The sequence below is a fragment of the Arvicola amphibius genome, chromosome 6, assembly GCF_903992535.2.
Source record: "Arvicola amphibius chromosome 6, mArvAmp1.2, whole genome shotgun sequence".
In the NCBI taxonomy this organism is placed as follows: Eukaryota; Metazoa; Chordata; class Mammalia; order Rodentia; family Cricetidae; genus Arvicola; species Arvicola amphibius.
In genome coordinates this window covers 132,177,719-132,200,900 of record NC_052052.2, presented here as the reverse complement: position 1 = coordinate 132,200,900, position 23,182 = coordinate 132,177,719, and the positions used below count along the sequence as shown (strand labels likewise).

The following is a 23,182-nucleotide window of genomic DNA, read 5'->3' as shown; positions in this document are numbered from 1 at the left end:
GTTTGTTTGTTTTTAATGGTCTCATGTAGCCCAGGCTTGCTTTGAATTTGCTATATACCTAAGACTGCCTTTGCTTGACTTCTGATCATTTCAACTTCATTAGCTAAGTGCTGGATTTACAGGTATATGCCACCAAGCACAGAATTGTCACAACATTTATTAATCCACAGACAAATCATGGATCATGGGAGAGGGACTGGGCAAAGGTGGTGGACTGACTCAGCAGCACCCTCTCTCAGGGAGAGGAGAACCGGCCACAGAACACAATCCCCTTGGTCTTGCAGTGCTGGATGAAGAAAAGGAAGGGGTGGTCGGCACAGAAGTAGGGGGGCATACACTTAAAAACGACACTGGAGGTGGCAGCCGCAGCCTCTGTGCCCTCCTCATTGACCTCCACAAAGGACTTATGCAAAACCTTGGACAGAGACAAGCTTTGCTTGGAAGATATTCCAGAAAAGTCTGCCCTGTCCTCAAAGGCATCAGTCATGCCCAGCTTGCACAGGAAGTCCTTCATGTCATAATTCTCCTTCAGTTTAAACCGTGGGAGGAAAACCTCCACCTCTTCTTCATCCATCTTGTCCCGTCTCGTCCACTCTATGAATTTCTCATAAGTGATTTCCTTTTCCACCTAGAAGAGAGTTGAACACTTTAGGACAATGTTGTCACTCGGGGCACTTGAGATGATGGGGAGGCTCTACACTGCCCATGGATGTGTGGCTTTAAGTTAATATAGTAGCTGGGAGGGGTGGGGTTCAGCTCAGTGGTGAGTGTTTGTCAAGCAGGCTCCAGGCTCTGGGTTCCACCCCAGCCTCACAAATGAATGGAAGATAAAAACATGGTCATGGGAGCCTAGGAAGCTGCCTCTGCAGAAACACAAATGCCACTCTTTCTCCCTCACAGTTCCATCAAGGTCTCTTGATCCTTACCGTACTCAGTTCAACATGCTCATCTGGAAGCATGATGATCATGTTCAGCTCATTGCCAGCATAGGGAAGCAACAGAATCGCAGTGGATATCTCTTCCACATAGGTCATCTTAAAGGAAGACTTCTTAAACATCATTTGTACAGGTTTCTCCTCATTCTGTGAAGGATGGATAAATATTAAGTTGAAACAAGGCACAATGGATACTTTGGGCAACAGAGGCAGCCACTCTATGCCTCCAGGAGCACTTTGGTAAAGCTTCCAGAATATTCCATCAGCCCCTCAACCTCTGGAGTAATTTAGAACTTACATGTGCCTCAAAGAACCCATTTTTTAAGGCTTGGTCCTCAGAGTAGAGTTTTGGGAGGGAGTAGAATCTTGAAGATATGGGGCCTAGTAGGGGACATTTAGGTCATTGGGATGTGCCCTTGAAAGGGATTGGAGAATCCTGACCTCTTTTTCCTTTCTTTCACTTTCTATCCTTGAGGTGAACCCTTTTGCTCCCTATCTGATCCCACCATCACCAGTCAGAACTCCTATTACAGGTTTAAATCATGGATTCATCTTATCAGGAAATAGAATCCCTAAAGATGAGTCAAATGAACCTTTTCTCTTCTTAAATTGATTGTCTCCATATCTGTTAATAGAGTGTCAGGAAAATGACTGGCTCAGTCTCGAATAAGTCTGATGTCCTATGTCAACAATTCTTTTCTATGGGGAATATCATTTAGTCTCATGACTTGGAATATAATTCCCAAATTCACTGTTTTAGCCTGGACTTCTCCCCTAGGGCTCCACACTTACATTTTATTTCCTGTCTGACTTTTTCACTTAGAAAGAAAACCCCAACTTAAGATGTAACCACAAGCTCTGTACTTTGCTTTGCAAATCTGATCTCCCTACAACTATTCTCTGTCTTAGTCAGTGTTTTATTTCTGTGAGGAATAGAACTACAGCAACTCTTATAAAGGAAAACATTTCACTGGGTTCTACAGGTTTAGAGGTTTAGTCCATTATCATCATGGCAGGAAGAGCATGGATGTATACAGGCAGACATGGTGTTAGAGACGGAGCCAAGAGTGCTACATCTTGGTCAGCGAGCAACAGGGAGAGAGAGAGCGCCTCTGGGCCTGGCTTAGGTATTTGAAACCCCAAGGTGACACTTTTTTCCATCAAGGCCACACCTACTCCAACAAGGCCACATCTCTTTTTTCCAGTTCCAAAGTTTTTATTGGTTTAGAAAAGATGATCCATTCATTCTGGGGAATGAAGAGCTGAGTCTAGGGATCCACCAGTAATGCTAAAAAGGACCCAGAGCTATCCACCTCAATTCATACACCCAGTCATGAGCACAAGACTTGTAGTCAGTCAGTTCTTCAAGCTTAAACCATAGACTGATCTCTTTCTCTGCACTTCACACTTGAATCACTGCCATGAATGATGTTTCTGCCAACTTGAATGCAACTCCCCTCCTCGAATGGTGCCTGGCTTAGAATCAGCTGGATTGGCCTCTCCCAGCATCCTTTGGCCTGTCTTCACCACATTGAGCCCCTCCCAGCTCATGGCCACCACAGGCCCCAAGTTCATGTACTTCCCCAGCCCCAGGAAAAAAAGGATGGTCTTTCATGTCAATGTGGTGCTGCTTCAGGTATTGCTCAGAAGCCCCAAGGAACATCATGGCCACCAGGCAGAACCCCTTTTGCTCGAGGTGCTTGATGCTTTCACCCACCAGGTCATGCTGCATGCTGTCTGGCCTGATGGCCACAAAGGTACACTCAAGGTTAGCCATGGTCCACAAGTTGGCTGTTCTGCCAGTGTCAGCGATGAGCAATGGGAGCAGAAACCAGAGCCAAGGCCAGACCTCTTACTAATACTCCTAAACATTCAAATATAAGTCTGGGAAATCCATTCTTATTTAAGCCACTACACTGTCCCTCATAGTCCTTCTAGCTGACAAAACCATTATCTGTCTGTTGTAGGAATCTAGCAGAGTCACCGTATCAAGGGCAAACACTAGAACAGAATCCTTGCTTCTCACTGTATCTAAGGTCAACATCAGAATGAACCGCTGTTTTCTAGAAGGACTTTGGCCTTGAAGAAGTCATGGTGGAAATCAGTGATTGCTGTCTGTGATTTATAGAGATGCTTTTCTGAAGCAGCGTTACAGCCTTTGCGTGGTTTTAGTCACAAGACAGCCCTGGCACACCTGGAGCTCTTGGGTTGCTGGGTACTGCCAAGAGTTCACAATAAAGACGAAAGGGGAAGGGCTGTAATGCTTTCCTTCAGAAACACATACAGATTAGATCAGGGACATTGCTATGATGAACTTGTTTATCCAAAAAACAACTTTGTGTAACCATCAATACATATGCCTTTGAACGGAGGGTCAAGGTTCAGTACATCAGAGGCTGCTCCTCCTTGCTGCCAAGGCCTGAAGTTCATCTTGGAGTGATTGTCTTTCTCTTATCGTCTCACGCAACGATGAACATATGACATCATAACGTAAATATCTGATATACAAATATCATTCCTTTCTCACACCCTGCATCTGCCTCATTCCCGTATTACCACCTCTGACCCTTTGAAATAGAATCAAAATCTGACTTTTTTAAAAAAAACTTCACTGTCATCAGTACAGCCCTGAGGTGCTGTGATGGCCTCCTTCTCACTGATCTCAGCAGAGCAGCCAGAGGTCCCAGCACAAGGCAGTGGTTTGACTTCCCAGTATGGCAATGCTCTCGTGCCGTGGTTCTCAACCCGTGGGTTGCTACCCCTACAGTGGCTGCATACCAGATAGCCTGCCTATCAGCTATTTACATTATGACTTATAGCAGTAGCACAATTACAGTTATGAAACAGCATTGGGGGCCATGAGAAATACAGTAGGCGATAACTAGTATTCAACAGGCCAACCTACCAATGAGTGATTCTCTAACAGGGAGGCCCACCTGGTAAGGTCGTGGACTTTCTGGCTGTGGAAACCAGTTTCTCTGTCTGTAGTTTCTCTCATGAGTCACTTTATTTCTTCCCTGAGAACTTTATTTCTTTCTTAAAAAAAAAAAAAAAAAAAAAAAAACCTTTGGGTGTTTTCCCACTGTGTGTGTGTTTATCTCATGAAAATGCTCCCTCTACTGGGCACATATATCTGTGGGTGATTAGGAAAATGGCTTTCCATTTGGCTGTGTAATTTTGATATATAGAAAATATACTGGGACATGCTTTATAACTGGATCTATTTGTCCCATGAGGACTGTAGACACATAAAAGCCTGCTTTGTACCTTTTTACTCAGAGTAATGTCAAAAATTAACAGTGTCTTCTCAGTCTAACACAAACTGGACACAATTAGCTAACTTCTACCTCAGAGCAAGTTTAAACTAGACTAAAGGTTTTTGTAAATAGATCTGTAAGTCCCAGTCTCTGGCCTCCATCTTTGACCACCAAACCTTGACCCCTCCCCGAAGGAGGGTCAAGGCAGCCTGCCAAAAACTTGACCACTTCCCCAGTCTATTTAAACCACTCCCCTGGAAAGTCCCCTTGTGGCCTTCACTCCCCTCCCCCCACCGTGGTCACGTTTGTGGCTGCCTGGTTTCCCTTGGGGCCATCCAAGAGCGCAGGAATCCCATTAAATCTGGATATTCTTTAATTTGGCTTATTGAGATTTGGCTTGATTGGAATTTTTGTGTTGGCAGAGAACTCGTGTTAGGAAAATCCCTAACAAGATCAAATGTTTGAAACCTTACAACTATGTATAAGGTCAGAAATGCAGATGTCCAACCAAGGTTACTAAGGAAAGCCTGCTGAATTCTTTGCTTGCCAGTCTGTTAACAAAAGATCTATCTCGCTGTACCTACTGTCTGCTGGTCACTGTCTCATTTCTGTAACCTTGGACCCTTGAGTTGTCATGGCAATGGCTCACCTCCCTATCACTTGCCTTAGGAATGTGCTCTTGACCAAAGAGAAACAGCTCTTGTAATTTCTTTATTGTTTCAAGGCTCCTGAAGGAGAAGAGTTTTTAGAGTAGAATAAAAAGAAGCTAAGAGAAGAAGCTAGGAGAAGTTAGAAGTAGGATAGAGGGGTTAGGATAGAAGCAGAACAATAAAGAACCTGATATAGAAAAGTATGCAGTGGAGAATTCATTTGCCCTCAGATTTTTCTAAGTCCCTCCACTTACCATAGCATTCTCTCTGAACCCTGAGGGGGCACTGAGACTGGAACTTTAAAGCCCTTGTGAAAATAGCAACAAAAAAATTTATGGATGTTAGTCTCCACAACATGGGGAACTGTATTAAAGATTCATAGCCTTAGGAAGTTTAAGAACCATTGCTCTAGTGTGAGCATAAGTTGATAACCTTAGACCAACCTAGAATCACAACACAAGCTTGCCCTGCTTGCACTCCCCCTCACCTGTGCCACTCCCCCTTCACTGCTCCACCATAGTCACGGGGCAGTTTGCGCGTGTGTGGCAAACTAATTCACTTCTTTCTTCCCAGCAAACTGGTCCTCGGAACACAGAACCTCAGATCCTTATGTCCTGGTATCTGCTCACATCCATCTTCCCAGTGAAGGCTTCCTTCGTATCTTTCATCCGTAACCACACCCTATACTAGCTAGTTTGATGTCAACTTGACACAAGCTAGAGTCATCAGAGAGGAAGGAGCCTCAGTTGAGAAAATGCCTCCCTAAGATAAGGCTGTAAGACATTTTTTAGCTAGTGATCAATGAGGGAGGGCCCAGCCCGCTGTGGGTGGTTTCATCCTGGGCTGGTGGTCCTGGGATCTATAAGAAAGCAGGCCAAGGAAGCCAGGGGAAGCAGGTCAACAACCAGCCCAAGCACAGCATCCTACTAGCTCCACTGTATGTCTCAGGAGCCCTTCCGTCAACCACAGTGTTCTTCCCTATGTTTACCTCTTACTGCTCTGCCTCAGGAAAAAGAACTTCCTGTGTGTGGGCACACTCAGCCAGTTAATGCCTGGAACACAGCAGGTTCTCAAGTCACACCTGCTGACTACATTAGTGACAACTATTGAGCAGCAATAGTGAGGGCCAGGCAAAATTAACACCTTCCTAGAAACAAAACTGTAGTTGAACCAGGAGTGACCATGTCCTCTACCTGTCTTCCTCGGTTCCTGACCATTCTTGTGATCTAATGCTAGAAACAACCACAAAATTTACTGAATATCTTGTGACCAACACAGCAAAAAGCTCTTGGCAGTCACAGTTCTCTGGCACAGCACACTCCTCTGAACCAAATGGAGCAAATGTTCTGTCTTCGCCATATCATGTCTGCCTGAACTAGCCCTGAGCCAAGCAGCTTCCTGGCCTTGTCTCTTCAGTCACGTCCCTGGCCTGCAGCTAGAACACTTTACCGGGATGTTTGGATTCCTGATCCATGGCCCACATAGTTTCTGTCACAGCCATGCTTGTCTGCCACTGGAGCATCTGCCAATAACAAGCAGGAGTGTGTCCCAAAGAAACTCTGGGAAAACGGGCCTAGACTGGCTTTTGGCCATAACCCACAAGGTGTTGATCTCTGCCTTGGTCAATTTCTCCCCATATGTCTCCAGTACCTAAAGCATCCAATCATGTAATATAAAAGTAATTTAATGATTCACTGATTTGTGTCTGTAATTCCTATCCATTTAGTAATGTGGAATATAAACAAAAATCTGTTTCAACACAAAATCTTGTGGTTTTGGACCTGAAGCTACTGCAAGTACATTATACTGGCAATTATCATGTGCTGTTTGAACTTACTCGGCAGCTCTCTCTGGAAGAGATGTTGCCTCTCCCCTCCACCCATGTTTCCAAACCAAACATGTTTATGTCCAGTATTATCCTAGGCTCCTGGTCTATGATCAGCTGTCTCCCTCCTCCCAGATCTGACAGGAAATGCAAAACAGTCCAAGAGTATAAACACGGTGTCCCTGAGAACAGCTAGAAGGTAAGCTGTTTCCAACAGATGTGTCTAGTGCTTATTCCATGATATAAAAGTACCCACAGCGGGAAAGAAAAGTTCTGCCATGGGAACCCCAGCCACGGAGAGGAAGCTCAACTGGGGTTCAGATGACGGCTTCAACTTCCCAGGAGGCTTCTGTTTGGTGGTGTTCTCTCCATCTATTGTTACTTAGTCTTTTACTGTAAAGCCTCACAGAGGGCACATTATGTTCTGCCTGGGACTCTCAATGGGGAACTCTAGCTGGCTAATTTATGGGACACCCTGCTCCACCTGGGGTTCCTTCTCTTGGAAACACCAGCTGACTGCTCTGTTTAGTTGGGGGTTTTCCGATCAGTTTCTACGTGATGTTCTGAGTTCCTGATTTGATGGTGGCCATCCATTCGCGCATCCATTCACCCGTCTATATCTATCTCTTGTTTTTTTTTGTCCTTTTACTTCAACTGGCTGTTAAGCTCACTCATTCAAAATAAGAAAAAAAATATGGCTATCATAGCTCATTCACTAGACCGGCAACATACACATATGGGTTGCGGTCAGTCTTCACTGTAGCCACAGCCGCATCTTTCTCTGCGGCAGACATAAGAAATGAAAATAGAATAAAATGGATTAGAAATATTTCCCTCTGGATGAAAGAGCAGGAGCTCAACGGAGAGACTTCTTGCTCTCCTTCCTCTCTCTGTCCTTTTCTGTGTTCGTACAACATTAAGGTCCAAGCCATGGTGTAAGCATGATAAGAAAGATCCTCTTGGAATGGAGAGATGGCTCACCAGTAAAGAGCACTTGCTGCTCCTGCAGAGGACCCAGTTTCAGTTCCTAAAACCCGTACACCAGCTCACAACCATTCATTTTAGAGCCCTTAAATCATGTGCTCTCGGTACAACATGGACTAGAGGAAAATGCACATATATGCATGCATGCAAAACACTAGTAATGCACAGGAAATAAAAATTACGTGTGTGTGTGTGTGTGTGTGTGTGTGTGTGTGTGTGTGGTGTGTGTAAGGCCATATGTTGAGAAAGCAGACAACAAAGGAGATCCTTCAGCAAGTGATATCCTCCAAGATGGAGGTTGTTAAACTTAGAGTCTATCTTGCACACACATGCCTTTGTTCTCTTATTGTAAGCAAAAATCTGTACCTGCCCCGCCAAAGCTGAACTGAATGTCACACACTGTTTCTGTGTTTACTGAGTAATGTTCATAAGCTAGCCACTCTAAAACAATTGTCTCCCTTCAAAAGCAGTGACAAAAGTGGTTGACTGCTGTGTTGTCTTGTAGAGACCGGCAGGGAGTGTGGTGACAGCTTGAGGAATGGGGATATACCATGGGAGTTTTGTGGAGGGCAGTGCTGGAAATACAGGGAATCGGGAAAGATGGGCAAGATCCAGGGACCCGAAGAGCCTTATACACTGTACATAGAAAGCTGAGGAGTGCTACAACCCAAATGAAGTAAACAGAGAGCAGAGCCATAGATTTGTCCTGTATGCAGACACCAGCAAGAACATAACAGGTCACAGTAGTAGGGTACTGACAAGAAACTGGGGAACAAACAGGTATCCATGTGGTACCCTACAAGATGAAATGGATGAGAGAAGATCCCCAAAGGTTAGCAAGGAGTCCTTGCCAAGCTACCCAAAGCTATATGAAGCACAGGCTGCATGAGACAGCCTTCTTGTATGGTTTAGAGGCCAGTAAAGGACCAATCAGCACTCACCATGGTGACTTTGAAAGGCATCTCCTGGGTGTCCTCTTTCTTAAACTGCTTCTCCCATTTTCCTTTGAAGTAGATGGCATTTACAAGGACCAGCAGAGTGTCTGAATTCACTGTGCCTGGAGACAGCAGCTCTGTAATTTTATCTGAAAGGAAGAATTAAAAAGCCATTGAACTAAGAGAGTTGGCAGATGCATGCAAAGGGACCACCTGCTTGAATGGTCAAGCACACATTTAATGGAATTCACTGTCCCTTAAATATAAGTCAAGTATTTGTCCCTAAAACAACACAACCATCACCACAAAAAAGGGGACACTTTTCAAAGGTTATAATAATAAGAAAAAATAGACAAAAGAAGATATTCAGGAAATAAAAACATCAGTGTTCCAATGAATACATAAAATGTATGAGTCAACACTAGTGCATCCAGTATAAAAAACCCTTAACACGTGAGCTAGAAAGAGAGCACACATGTCTTAAAGAAGAAACTTGAAGGACTTTTATTTTTAAAAAAATGGAGGGGGTGCTAGGAAGATAGCTCAGGGGTGAAGAGCGCTTACTGCTCTAGCAAAGGACACTGCTTCTGTGTCAAGTGGCTCCCAAATACCTGTGACTCAACCACAGGGGATCTGATGCCCTCTTCTGACCCCCACAGGTGAACACATTTACACTCAGACGCAAAGTCATAGGCATACATATAATTAAAAAGTAAATCATTTAAAAATGGCTTGGATATATAATCAAATCACTCAGTCATTAAAATGTATGCTTTACAAGCATGAAGACCTGAGTTCAATTCCCAGAACCCATGTAAACTAACAAATCCAAACAGGTAGATGTGATCTTGCATGTCTGTAATCTCAACCCTTTGAAGGTAGACTCAGATGGATCTGTTGAACTTATTGAGCATCCAGCATAGCCTACGTGGTGAGTTCCAGTCCAATGAGAGACTTTGTCTTAAGAAAAAATAGGAAATGATGGTGAGATGGACAGACTGCCTGAGAAACAACATATATGCACATGCACCCACATGTGAACACACAGGTGGAACTGCACACACACACACACACACACACAATAATATTTGGATCATTAACCTTCTATCTGAGGAAGATTATATGTGTTGCAAATAACACAGAGCCTTCCTTATACATATGCATAATTTCCTATGTTGGGTTTTTAAAATTCAATTTAAAAGTAGACGAGCACCTATGCAGTGTTCCTTATCAGTATAAGTGACAGCTTACAATTGCAGTGTTGCAGAATAATCTTTTTGTACACTGTGAAGACTTGTCACTTGGATTGGGTTTATAAAAAACTGAATGGTCACTATCTAGGCAGAATGCTGGGAAGCAAAGGAGCAGAGACACGGAGAGTCACCAGCCAGAGAAGGAGGAAGAAGGGAAGCAGTATTGGCAGTACAGAGCAAACATAATAAAATCACAAGGCAGAAAATAAATCAATAGAAATGGGTTGATTTAAGTTATAAGAGCTAGTTAGAACCAAGCCTAAGCTGTCATAGTTAATAATAATTCTCTGTGTGATTATCTGGGAGGTGGGACATAAAGAGCCACCTACACTGCAGGTGAATGAGGGCAGGGCCAACCCACCTGTAGGAATATACTAGAACTCTAGAATTTGAGCCACACTAGAGCAGGAAGCTCCTGACTCAGAGACTGTTGTTCAGTCTATTCTTTTTTTGTTGTTGTTGTTGTTGTTGTTTTTTGTTTTTCGAGACAGGGTTTCTCTGCAGCTTTACAGCCTGTCCTGGAGCTAGCTCTTGTAGACCAGGCTGGTCTTGAACTCACAGAGATCCGCCTGCCTCTGCCTCCCAAGTGCTGGGATTAAAGGCGTGCGCCACCACCGCCAGGCCAGTCTATTCTTAAAGAGACTAAAAGAAAGAAAAGAATGAAAGGGGGCAGAGAGAGAGATAAATGGGAAGGAAGGGAAAAAATGGGGTCTGGAAAAGCGATCTAAGATACAGGGAGACATCACAGATACACTGGTTAGAGCAGGATTAATCCAGACAGCATGTCAGATACTGTTAATTTATCAAAGGCAGGACTGTAAAGGTTGCATCAATTTAGAGCAAAGATTCTTCTCTACCCTCTTACTTTGAGACCAGTCCTCAAAAAGTGGCCCTGGTTAGCCAAGAACTCATTATATGTTGATCAAGTCTATAGACCAAGTTGACTTCTAACTCACAAAGAGCCCTCTGTCTCTTTCTCTGCCCACCAAATACTGGGAATAAAAACCTGCACCACTACACCTGGTTGTAGAGCAAAGCTTCTTAAAATGGGGGTCATGATCCCACCGTGTAACTGAACGAGGCAGTGGCCAAAAAATAGCAACAGTAAAAGGTATTTGAATGCACAAGGACAAAAAATTACTTTGAAATCAACCATGTAATCAGTCTGGGGTGTTCTGGCATTAATGGACTATATTGCACCACATGGATTCTCTGGAGCCATGGTTTTGAACATACATATGTGCACTGCACTATGCACCTTGTCATTCCTATGACACTAACCTGCACCACCTAAAGCACTGTGGTTCACATTCAAGACTCTTGAATGCTGGGAACTATAGTGTTTTCCCACACACGTTTTCTGCTCTTATACAAACAGAATGGCCTAATCATAAAAGATACAGGCTTCTAATATTTTCCTATCATCATTCTTCAGTGAGTAAATACCAAATTTTATATATATATATATATATATATATATATATATATATATATGGATCTTGTTGGGTTGGACAAGCAATACAATCTCATTAGTATGCAAATGTGTTTTCATCTTAAATAAATGATCACATGTGTATACAAAATAATTGTTCTAAGATTTAAATGTTTGCTTTGTTTGACACCTGATGCTCAGTCACAGAAGAATATCTTAGGTGAAAAGAGTCACAAACAGGAAAAGATGAAGAGGCTCCACTTTAGGGCTGAGGGCTATAGTTCAGTAGTGTAGGCCTTGCTATCTTATGCAAAGCCCTGGAGTTGATTCCTAGCATGGCAAAACCATAAAATAAAAAGGAAGTATCGCTGTGGTGGTTTAAAAGAAAATGGTCCCCAAAGGGAGTGACACTATTTGATGTGGCCATGTTGGAGTGGGTGTGGCCTTGTTGGAGGAAGTGTGTCATTGTGGAGGTGGGCTTTGAGGTCTCCTATGCTCAAGCTATGCCCAGTGAGACAGTTTTCCTGCTGTCTTTCAATCAAGATGTAAGGACTCTCAGCTCTAGCACCATGCTTGCCCACATGCTGTCTTGCTTCCCACTATGACGGTAATGCACTAAACCTCTGAACTGTAAGCAAGCCGTCCCAATTAAATGTTTTTCTTTATAAGAGTTGCCATGGTCATGGTCTCTTCACAGCAATAGAAACCCTAACTAAGACAATCACCTTAAAAAACAAAGAGTTGATGTTCTGAATGAGAGATAAGACTATTAAACGTGGCTGACTTTGACTAGGAGGTAACTCAGTAATAGAGAGCCTTCTATAGAGCATGCTCAAGGCCCTGGGTTCAATTCCCAGCACCAAAACCAAACAAATGAACAGAACAGAACAATACTGAGTTCACCTTCTGTCTTTTTGGCGACCCAGGTGTTGATGTGCTGTCGGGACTGCTCTGTATCACCCTTAAAGTCCAGCTCTTCCATCTCTGCTTCGTAGAACTTGCAGCAGGAATCTTTAAAAGACTGAGACAGAATAACACGATTACACAGCCACAAAAGTGATCAACACCAAAAGCCTCCTTCCCTGTGCACAAAAGCAGAAAAAAGCATGAATTCAATGATGTACAGAGGCACTTACTACTAAAAAAGAGGAGAAATCAAAAATACACTCTGTAGTCAACTCTTAATTTTTAGTTTTGATTGAGGGTGGTCTTAAAATGTCACATGCTGAAAATCCTGCAGGCAGTAGCTAAGACTGACTGAGCTCACTGGGGAAATCCTCAGATGCAGTAACTCTAGGACCTGCAGAGTGACAGCCCCACAAGGGCTACAACAGCACTTTATGGTGTCACAGGGAACACAGGACATGGGAAGTCACACTGTACCAGTCTTTCACACAGCCTTCTGTGAGAACAGAAGCATAAATTGGCACTATGCAAGCCTGATGTCACTTAGGGCCACAGACTGCTTCAATACAACAGGTGAAGTGAGGAGACAGAATTATTTTATTTTAATTGATGATTTGATTGTGAATAGCTACATGGGTCTAGTGCTTACCACACTGGGTGGCTCAGCCTCCCAGTGAGAAACTTACAAAAAAGCAATCAGGGCTAGGGGCATAGTCTGGTGAAGAGTTTGGTGGTGGAAGACTGGCCGAGCATGCACAAGGTCCTGGGTTTGATCTCCAGCAGCACAAAAAGATGCTCAGACTCTATTGCTGACATATTATATGAGATGAGAGTGATGTTGATGATTGCCTGCAATCTGCTGTGTTAGAACAGAAAATAATACAGCAGCACAAATGTGCTGGAACACGCATTATGTTGATAGTGTATAAGGAATGATAATAAGTAATAACAATAAAGCAGTAATGAGGAAAGAAAGACTAGGGAATCTTTCTTCCAAACTGCTCTTGGCTATATATTTCATTTGTTTTTTTCAGGGTACTGTTTTTATAATAGAACTTCACAATTCTCCTTAGGTGTGAGAAGGAGACAGCTTCTCAGAGGGTCCCTGTAAGTCCAGTGGAAGAACAATTAACAATGCATATTACAATGCATATTAACAATGCATATTACAATCTCAAAGCTTCACTTTCTTCCTTCCACAAATGCATCTGGGAGCAAATAAACAGTGTATAAAGTCATATTCAATAATATCACATGGTTGGCAATGGCCCAGACAGGGTACAAATTACACTCCCTCATGGTAAAATGGTTTTCCATGCCATGAAACAAGTATGCTCATGACTGTCAAAGGATGGCTAATCACAGGGGATGTGGCTCAATGTTTGAGTGTATGTATGCTTAGCGTGTGTGAAGCCATGTGAATCCCAACATCAGTAAAAACAATAAAAATAGCGGGACGATAATAAATAATAACATAATAAATTGTAATACAACATAAATACAAAGGATGAAAGAAACAAATTTTGAGGCAATATATATGTTCTGATAGCTGTATGTAGAAAAAAATATTCACAAATAATTTCCACATATGCAGGAAGATATACATCAACTCTATATTCCTTCTTATCCTGGGTGACATGGAGATTGGGAAACAGGTTGAGGAGGGCTCATGCTTTGCTGACTTAATTTGTATTCTGTACAATTCAAAACAACACAAATGCACATGACCACATACAATTGCACCAGTGCCCAGATAGTTGGGGACACCCAGCTCACATACTCCCTGCTGTACCACATAATTCTTTTCTCATTCATGAAAACTGGGAAGACTTACGGCTAGGATATCAAGAGTCTTTTCACCGAAGAGCCTGTTGGCTGTTTTGAGCAAGTACTGGGTGCCAGTCTTGTTCACTTCGGTGAGAAGTGACTGGAAGCCCTGGTGGACATCTCCACTGCCATTGCCGCTGCATTTCTCCAAAGAGAGTGCCTGAAATCAACACAGAATTCCAGTAAGTGCAGCTTTGGGAAAAGAGTCAACACTAAGCTCATTCTCAGAATTTTACAGATCCCTGCTGCCACTTAAATAATCACCCAAAAAGACGACAATGTTGCTTTAACTGTTCCCTATCTAATGTCCTTTTTGAGATTCTGTCATTTCTGGACTGAGCAGAAATGGACCTCCAAAAACCTCAATTCTTCATGCTCACTACTTAATATCTGGCTGAAATCATTAGTGCCAACCCAACCTCTAATGGCTCAAAGCAGGCAGCTCCCAGCCTGAGACCTTGGTAGTCTCTCCTCTGCCCTTGGGGCTAGGCAGGCTTTCCTACTGCCTGACTGTGTGAGTTTTACGTCAACTTGACACAAGGTAAAGACATCAGAAAAGAGGGGGAAACTCAGTTAAGAAAATGTCTCCAAGTGGGCAGTGGTGGTATACACCTTTAATCCTAGCCCTTGGGAGGCAGAGAAAGGTTGCTCTCTGTGAGTTTGAGACCAGCCTGGTCTATAAAGTGAGTTCCAGGATATCCAGGGTAGTACAGGAAAACCTTGTCTCAAAAAAAAAAAAATGCCTCAATAAAACTGGGCCAGTAAGCAGCACTCCTCCATGGCCTCTGTGTCAGTTTCTATCTCCAGGTTCCTGCACTGTGTGAGTCCCTGCTTTTACTGTTCTTGTTGGCAAACTGTTATACGGAACTGTAAGTGGAAATAAACCCTTTCCTCCCCAAGTTGCTTTTGGTGTCTCCTCCCAGCAATGGCAACCCCAAGACACTTGCCAACAGTATTCAGAGGTAATACTATTCCAAGCGTGGGTCCTCAAAGACCCAGTGCCTTATCTGTGTCCAGCTAGCCTCATGGAAGGAAGAACAAACTATCCTGCTGCTGTCAGCATGGAAACCTCTGCAGTAGGAACTACCATGCGTAGTGACTTGGAAGAGAACCAGAGCTATAGCCAACAGCTGGCGCCTCAGATGTGAGATCAGCCTCAGGGGATCTTCCAGCCCTGCTGAAAGAGTTCACCTGGTTCCACCCCAAGGAGAGGAACTCCTCATAAGACCCAAGATTCTGAGAAACATTGTCAGCATGGTTTCCACCCACTGCACGTCAGCTTGGCTCGTTCTAAAACAATTGATAAGGAGCACAGCAATCCAGAAATCTAGTTCATGTTATTGGCTTTAGACTCACTAGCTGGCATGGCAGGGGAGTGAAATAAGGACCACTGGGGTCTGGAGAACAGGGCCTGTGGTGTGGTGTCTACGGGCAGAAGTACTTGTTTGTGGCAAAAGACATATGAGACCTTGTCCCTGTGACCTTTGTTATCTGTCTAAATAATGGTGACCATATTTGGAGATAGGCCTGTGCAGGAATACTAAAGTTAGAAAGAGGCCATAAGGGTGAACTCTAAGCCAGTCTGATAAGTATCATTATAAGAAAGGAGATCAGATCGCAGCAAACAGGAAATACACAGTGAGAACACGGAAAGTAGCTGCTATCTGTAAGGCATAGAACACCAAAATGTCAGCCTCTTGGTTTTAGACTTCAGCCTGTAGAATAGTAAAAGTAAAAATGTGTGTTATTTAAATCACCTAACCAGTGGTGTTTGTTACATACGTGTGCCTACTAACACATGTCCCCATCCCCATTTCTGAAGAAAGGGTGCAAATCCCACATCCCTCATTGTCTCCCCAAGTTATTCCGGGCAGGTTGTCTCTGTGATTCACAGACCTCTGCACCTAAAGCACTGTACCCAGAAGGAGTTGCAGTTGCTTCTGTTCCTGACCGAATGTGGGAAGAAATTTTAGGGTCATGGAAGGGATCAATCCGGTGTACTTTCCTTGGAGGAAGACTGAGGGCCACGAGGAGTCAGAGAACATATAATGCGGGAAAGGGTGGACTTGGCGCTGAACCTTTGATGTTCCTGGCCCTAGTGATCCCCAACCTTCCTATTAACACTACCACCATTCACCCCACCAGCACTAATGGGTCAAGGTGCTCATGCCAGCGTCCCAGCAGCAATAGCAGATACTTCCATCACATACACCCACACTCCAGTGTCGCCAACAGTTGTTCATCAAGAGCAGTCACTTGGAGATTTGGACCAGCTCGACTGACAGTTCGTGGTATTTAGCTGCTGAGAAATGGTGCTGCTTACCTGAACCATCTGGCTTGCAGTGTTTCCCTTTGCCCCCATGAAGACCATGGCCAGGGCTGAGGAGATGCTCATGGGTGAGAAAAACACATTTTTCGAGCTGTCTTCACCCAAGATTTTCAAAAGGTTTAAGGCAAAGGTGCCATTTGCTTCCAGGAGAGGATCCATGATAGCGAGCCTGGAATAAGGAATTGAAATCAGTATCACATACATACGGGCTGATGCGCGGGCTGAATCTTCACTCTCATTCATACAGAGATGCTGGGGCTCAGTGAACAGGGCACACGCAGCATGAAAGGTAAAGCTTACATACATCACATGATACCGTCCTGCTGGGAGCTAATTTCAGGCCTTGCAGGAAATCATTAATTACATGGGGATCCAGGAGTCAGGAGAGAGGACAAGAGGCAGCAGTAGACTCACCAGCCCACAAATCTGCAAAGGCAGCAGAAGAGGCAGGAAGCTTGAGACTGCAGGAGCCAGGCCTGTCTTCTCTGACATCACCCACAAACAGTTACCAAACTCCCATTTCTGCACCCTAACAGCCTTGGCATTCGATGGAGCTTCCAGTGAAACTCTAAATAGTTGTGAGAAGAGATATAGAACAAGAAAAGAGGAAAGCAAGTGCCTACCAGCAAGGGAAGGGAAGGGAACCCAGCTCCAGTGCAAATGAAGAGACACAGAATACAACCTGGTTGTTAGCTGTGCTCAGCCTGACACAGGTGCTGAAGATATAATCCCAGGTCCCAACCTTTGAACTTACACACTCACAGCCTTTATAAACTATTTCAGCTAACTTGGTTTTTGTTTTTTTTTCTTTTAATTATTGATGCTCAGAAATATCCTATTTTGGTTAGTGAGATTCTCTTTAAACTGTTTACTTTTCCTTGGGATTTTTGGTCTTAAACATCCTGGCTTGTAACAACAAAATGGCCTTCCATGCGATACACAACCTCTCTAGCCCAGGGACACAACATCATTCATCTCCTCATTTCTGTTGGTGGAAGGGTTGTGAGTGCAGCTGTAGCGACAGAACTGAGTGAAAACCCAGCTGCTGCCATTGAGCACACCAGCACCAAGCTGGGAGACACACTTCCCTTCACCGCCCAAATGGACCATGCAGTAAAGGCCATCTTGAAAGCTCCCATGCACTTGACTCTTCTGAGACACACGGACACTCGGAGGCAGTCACCTGAGCCCAGTATATCATTCTTCTGTTTCATCATGCAAATGTGTTGTGCCAACTGGTATTCTTGGACCACATTATTCGTAGGGCTCCATTTTGGATGATTTTGCTGTAAGTGCTGCACAGCTCAGACCCCTCTACCAGTGTCATCTGTGCTGGGCCCAAAGAGTTTGCTGCTTCCTGCTTCCCTCCTTCACTCTGATGGCACATGCTGTCCAATCCGTTGATTTATTGATGTTCTGACAAGATCATTGTCCTTCCTTTCCACAGAGACCTTAGCAGCGTCTATAATAGGCTGGGTATTGTTTTCGTGTTTGAATCTTGGAGCCTTTGCTTGACTGTTTTACAGCCATCAGCTTTGCTGTTGAGAAGTATGGTGGCATTTGACCCTAGATCATGGCCTTTCCTTCCCTGCACTCACCCCTGACTCTGAGAGACTTCTCCTTCCAAGACTGCACCTGTGGCCCTTTCTGAGTTTCTTCTTCCCTCTACTGACACTGAGAAACTTCCTCCAGCAACATGCTCCCTGCAAACATCTGCAGGCCTGTCACGTCCTTGTCCTGTCCATCCCTCTCTTGTCTTGACCTTCTTCGAATGGCTGAAGATTGTCTCCTTGACTGTTAGTTTAACATGGCTCTCTGCGAACAAGGAGATAAAGTGCATAGGACAAACTATTTCTATGACCAGAATAACTAAACATCTGAATGCCTAAAAATCATCATATCTTTATTCCCCCTTATTCCTCACATTTTTGGTGAAATATGTCAGAACCTTAAGTAAAATCCTCACTCATCCATAGCTATAAATTTGAAAAGAATATATTGCATAACAATGAAACAATTTTCAGTTTCACTTTGCAATATATAAATTTTTAGCAATCAAATACTCAGAGACTAAAAATATTCAGTGCATATCCCCAACACATGCTAATCCTTATATAATGTGAAAGTGTTCACTACTGTATAAATACTATTCCTGGAGCAGACAATACAGATTAGTGGCAAAGCCCTTGCCTGGGATATTTCAGACTCTGGGGTCAAAACTCACATTGTGCAAAAAATGTCATGTTACTTTCAAAAATGAAAACAATTTTTAATTAGGGACATAAACCATACTATTAATGTTAGTATTGCACAGTGTCCTGTGCTGCTAAGAGCAGCTCTATGAGCCTATTACGGAATCATCTCCACTTGCAGCAGTGTTGCCACCTTGGGTACTGACTGAGTTCTAGGCACAGTATGTTCCTAAGTCAGGAGTCTCCACTTCATTGTGCTTCTTGATCTCCGTAAGGATAACTTCATTTCCTCACAGACTTTGACTGTTTAAATGCTGGTTTAATGGGTCCTTTGACTTTTGTTTGGTTCCCACCTTTTCTTTCCTGGTCGGCCAATTTCCCAAACCATACCCACCACCTGCTGCTCTTCTGACAATGCCCTTCTGTCAGATATGGGGAAACTGTTGATTCCAAACCCGGCTCCGATTTCATCTGTTGTATCTGCAAGGAGCTAGTGGAGATTCACTGAACTGTAGCAAGACGCTTTGGACTGGAACAGGCCTGGTAGAAATTTAAATAGCCTTTTCTGCGTATCTGAAAACCATTAGTTGAAATCTGAAGATACGAAATCCTCAGGTGATCAATTCTTTTTATAAACATAATAGGCTGGGCAGACTGTTAAAAGGTAAAGTGCTTGCCTCACAAGCAGGACAGGAGCTTGGGTCCCAAGAACCCATGTAAAACCCAGACAGAGGCCACAACCTCTGGATTCCCAGCCCACTGGAGGAAGAGACAGTGAATGCCCGGAGCAAGCTGGCTAACCAGAATAGCCAAAATGGCCAGTCCTGTGTTCACTAAGAGACCCTGTCTAGAAGTACACAGAAGGGAAGCATAATAAAGATGCCAGACATCGACCTTGAGACTTATGTGCCAAACACCCCCTCTCTGTGCGATGACAGAAGGCGTAGCCGATGCCCTTACTCAGGGAAGTCCTCAGACACTAACATCAGTCATTCCTGTAGCCACATGCATATCCCTGAGCCTCAGCACTGCTCCCAAAAGATAGTCAGACCCCATACCACAGCTATCCACAGGAGGAAGAGGGCAGCCTTGGGGACAATGCTATCACAAGCAACGACTTCCCACACAATTTGAAACCAGTGAAGAGCCAAACCTCACCAGCTTCCTGACACCAAGTGAATGCTAGATTTCCATATTTCTAATTATCAAAACAGATTCAAGGAGGAAGGTGGAAGAGCATGCCTGTGGCTTGGGCTGGAGCTGGGGGTGCCGGGGTAGGGGTGAGCCAGCATCCAGTAGTACAAGGCTGGGAGTCCATCAACAAAACAAAGAGGAAGAGAGGAAAAACAAACACACATTCCAGTTTCATCTGGCACAGATATCTTATCAAAACTTTGCCTATGTCCTATTAGTCCCGCAACATTTCCCAGACATGAGTTAAATTTTAAAAAGAAAGAAAAATCTGTAATTGTCCTCGGTATCAATCCTCTCAGGCATATGAGTTTATAAATTCTGAGGGCAACCTGAGAACAGCCCAGCCCGGTCTCTGAAACTAGGACACAGCAGCCAGTAAGAGGCCACCTGGGTAGCAGCAAATCCTGTTGCTCTGGACAGATTACTAGGTCCCTCTAGGTTCCCAACCCTCCCGGATTCTGATGCCTGTCTGTAACAGGGCAAATCTCAGCACAGGGAACAGAAGGAGACTTCTGGGCTCCCTCCTAGCTCCACGCCCATTCCTCCCCTCTACGTGGGCGCCCCTAGCGCCCCGCCCCACAGCCCCACCGCAGCGGAGCTTACCCTGGGATCCTAGGTTCAGGCCGGCCACAAGTTGAACCAAGGAGAGGAAGGTCTCTAATACCGGCGGGGCGGGGTGGTGTGAGTCAGGAAGTCCCTAGTGGGAGCGGGGGAGGGGGGTAGGGGTGGGGGTAGGGGACGACAGAGGTGGCTGTGGGCTGTCGAGGTGAGAAGGAAAAGCTAGAGGGCGGAGGCGAGACAGTCTCTGCTATTTGATCATAATCAGCAGTAGGGGGCCAGCAGCTAGCTAGCTTCAGGCCGGTTTAGTATTGGTTGCTCTGACTATACAAGCTATGAAAAAACAAGGAATTGAACTAAACCAGGAAGGAGTTTTTAAGACGATGCCCACTTGGGGAAAATGTGCCAGCTCTTAATGGGAATAAATGAGACAGTATTGAGCAGGAATTTTAAAAGCGGGGAGGAGGCTTTTAGGATTATGGCAAGAGGTCAATGCCTGCCCAGCATGCACAAAAAAAAAAAAAAAAAAAAAAAAAAAAAAAAAAAAAAAGCCACCATGGTCAATGCTGTGTCAGACTCCACTACAGGTATTGACATTTTATATAAATGGCACGGAAAACTGACACCTCACATCTCTCCTAGGGAGAAAGGTGACCTGGTGGGGAGATTGCTGGTCAGGTATAAAAGACTGGTCAATTCTGGAAACCTCAGATCCTTTCTGCCTCCTTCACCCTCACACTAAGTCAAGGATTCCCAACGTTGACCTTGCTAACATCTGCGCTAGAGGTGTCCTGCCTATGGAGCCTGCCAGACCTTATAGGATGTTTGGCAGCCCCCTGGCCTCTCTAAATGTCAGCAGCAAACCAGGCCGCCCCACCAGCTGTGAGATGTCACTCCTGTTTGAAAACACAGAGGAATGCCCCCACTATCCTCCTCCCCTTAGCCTTTCCAGTCTTTCCACCGCAGCTTTATTGCTTCTGGATTATTCTCCCAGTCCACCCTTTGCAAAACTACAGTGTGTATAGTCTATGTACAGGTGTATATTAGGGTTCTCTAAATAATTCTAATTTCCTACGTATCATCAAAAGGTAGCATTTTTTTTTTTTTCTGTTCTCTGCCCCAGATCTACAAGCTGCTATTCAACACGTTTTGGTGCTCTCCCTAAAATATTGCACAGAACTCTCTTGTTTCCTTTCCTAGCTTTCCCTGTGTTTCTTAGTGTGCATTTTGATTGATGCTTACATTTCAGATCATTTCAAATGTTATCATAGCTAACACGTAGCCAAGTTCCCATCAATGCTGATTTACACAGTCATCCAAGTGTGCGTCAATGTGTGCCTTCCAACTGAGTGAGCCAAGAGAAGGAAAGATATCCTGGAAGGAATCTGAATTCCTAAAAAAGACAATTGGCACACAAACACAAATACACAGGTCTTTTTGGTTAGTTATGGAATTCCCCTCCATTGGGTCGGTAACTGATGGAGGAGTCTCTGATGGTTGCAACCCCAGCCAGTCTACCAAACTTACCTATGTACTTCCTGGTTAAAAAAAAAAAAATCCATTTTGTTATTTGTTTTGAAATAAAGGCCCGCTGTATAGACTAGAATAGCCTCAAACTCTGACCTCCTGTGTCTATCTCCCCATTGTTGACACTACAGTCACGAGCCATCATGCCCACCTGTAAAATCTAGCGTTTACAAGAATTTTTGTTAGCTAACCAGAATCCCCCTTCCCTTTCAACATCTAATCAGTCTTGATAGCTAATCAGCCACCATATCTCGCCAGACAGTTTCTGGTCACCCTGGGCCCATCTTCAATGGATGCCAGAATGCCTATCACCTCTGGGGTTTGCTCCTAGTAATTTTCACCTACCGTCACCCGCCTGTTCTACAGCTATGAATTACATGCTGTACTGAGAACTGAGAACCGCAATCTCTGTCTCCTGCCATGCTACCCCCCACTGTTGATCCTGATTCTCCTTAGTAATAGTTTTCATGTTACTAGCCTCTCAGAATTAAGGACGGAATACTGTGTCTTCTCTAATAATTTACCAGAATTTTTTTTGGTTGGTTGGTTTCTTAGTTTTTCTTTTGGTTTTCAGATTGCTATCTCTCATTGTTTCTCTGTCTCTGTCTTTGTCTCTCCCCACCCCTCCCCCCCCCCCCGGTTTTCTGGATTTTTCTCTGTGTGGTTCCCCACCCCCCATGTGTATGTATGTTACAGGGACTCACAAAGCCCAGGATGGTCTCAAGTAGCCCTAGCTGAACTTAAATGTGCTTTGTAGCTGGGTATGACCTTGGACCTCTGATCTATCTGCCTCTATCTCCCATGTGCAGGAATTACAGGCCTGTAATATGAGGAAACACGGAGCTGAGGGAAAGCCAGCATGAGATCCAGAAACAATGTGGTATCTATGTACACAGACAAGACAGAGTTCTTCTGTCTCAATTGTTGCTACTAACATGGATCCAACTGCTGCTTTCTAAAGCCCAGGACAAGACCCAACCTGAAAGCAGCGATCCACACACAGACTAGGGTACAAGTGGCACAGCTTGATCACACAACCCTGTCTCCTACCTCCCCACATTGTGTTTCCTCTGTTCTCCGGCAGCCGCTGCTCTGTGGTAGTGCTCTATGACTGTGGTCTGTGGCAGTGATCTGTGGATGGCCCAGGTAAGTGTCTGTCTTCCTGCCTGAGAGGCTAAGCAGTCTGCGGTCTCTCATCTGGCCTCACCATGATAGCCGTACTCATAGGAAGCCACACAAGCTTCTTTCCCAGCCCAGTATCAAATGACTTTTGCTATATACCATGAGTACACAGCAAATATTGATGTGAGGTCTCCTCGCTGAGAGCTTCACATTTGATCCCAGGGCATCTCGTCTTTGCACTCTATAACACAAGTAC

The 23,182-nt window shown here is 44.3% G+C and overlaps 1 protein-coding gene and 1 pseudogene across 2 annotated transcripts; both read right to left on the bottom strand.

Moving 5' to 3' along the window:
- Positions 1-141: 141 nt before the first annotated feature.
- Positions 142-22,961, bottom strand: LOC119816765 (serpin B6-like). Of its 2 annotated transcripts, none has more exons than XM_038333712.1 (7): positions 22,855-22,961; positions 16,328-16,502; positions 14,012-14,164; positions 12,175-12,292; positions 8,593-8,735; positions 927-1,082; positions 142-628 (listed from the first exon to the last, which is right to left on the bottom strand). In XM_038333712.1, exons 2-7 carry the CDS (start codon positions 16,490-16,492, stop codon positions 236-238), a joined length of 1,128 nt encoding a protein of 375 aa, XP_038189640.1. In that variant the 5' UTR covers positions 16,493-16,502; positions 22,855-22,961; the 3' UTR covers positions 142-235. The 2 variants fall into 2 exon arrangements, with proteins under 2 accessions (XP_038189640.1, XP_038189639.1); XM_038333711.1 differs by lacking the exon at positions 22,855-22,961 and adding an exon at positions 20,323-20,435.
- Positions 2,224-2,712, bottom strand: LOC119816297 (annotated as a pseudogene).
- Positions 22,962-23,182: the final 221 nt, after the last annotated feature.

Coding starts and splice junctions, on each gene's coding strand:
- LOC119816765 (XM_038333712.1), bottom strand. CDS start 16,492: ATGGATCCTCTCCTGGAAGCAAATGGCACCTTTGCCTTAAACCTTTTG. Junction 14,165..16,327: donor CTGCAAGCCAGATGGTTCAG/GTAAGCAGCACC, acceptor TGTTGATTTCAG/GCACTCTCTTTGGAGAAATG. Junction 12,293..14,011: donor AGACTCTTGATATCCTAGCC/GTAAGTCTTCCC, acceptor ATTCTGTCTCAG/TCTTTTAAAGATTCCTGCTG.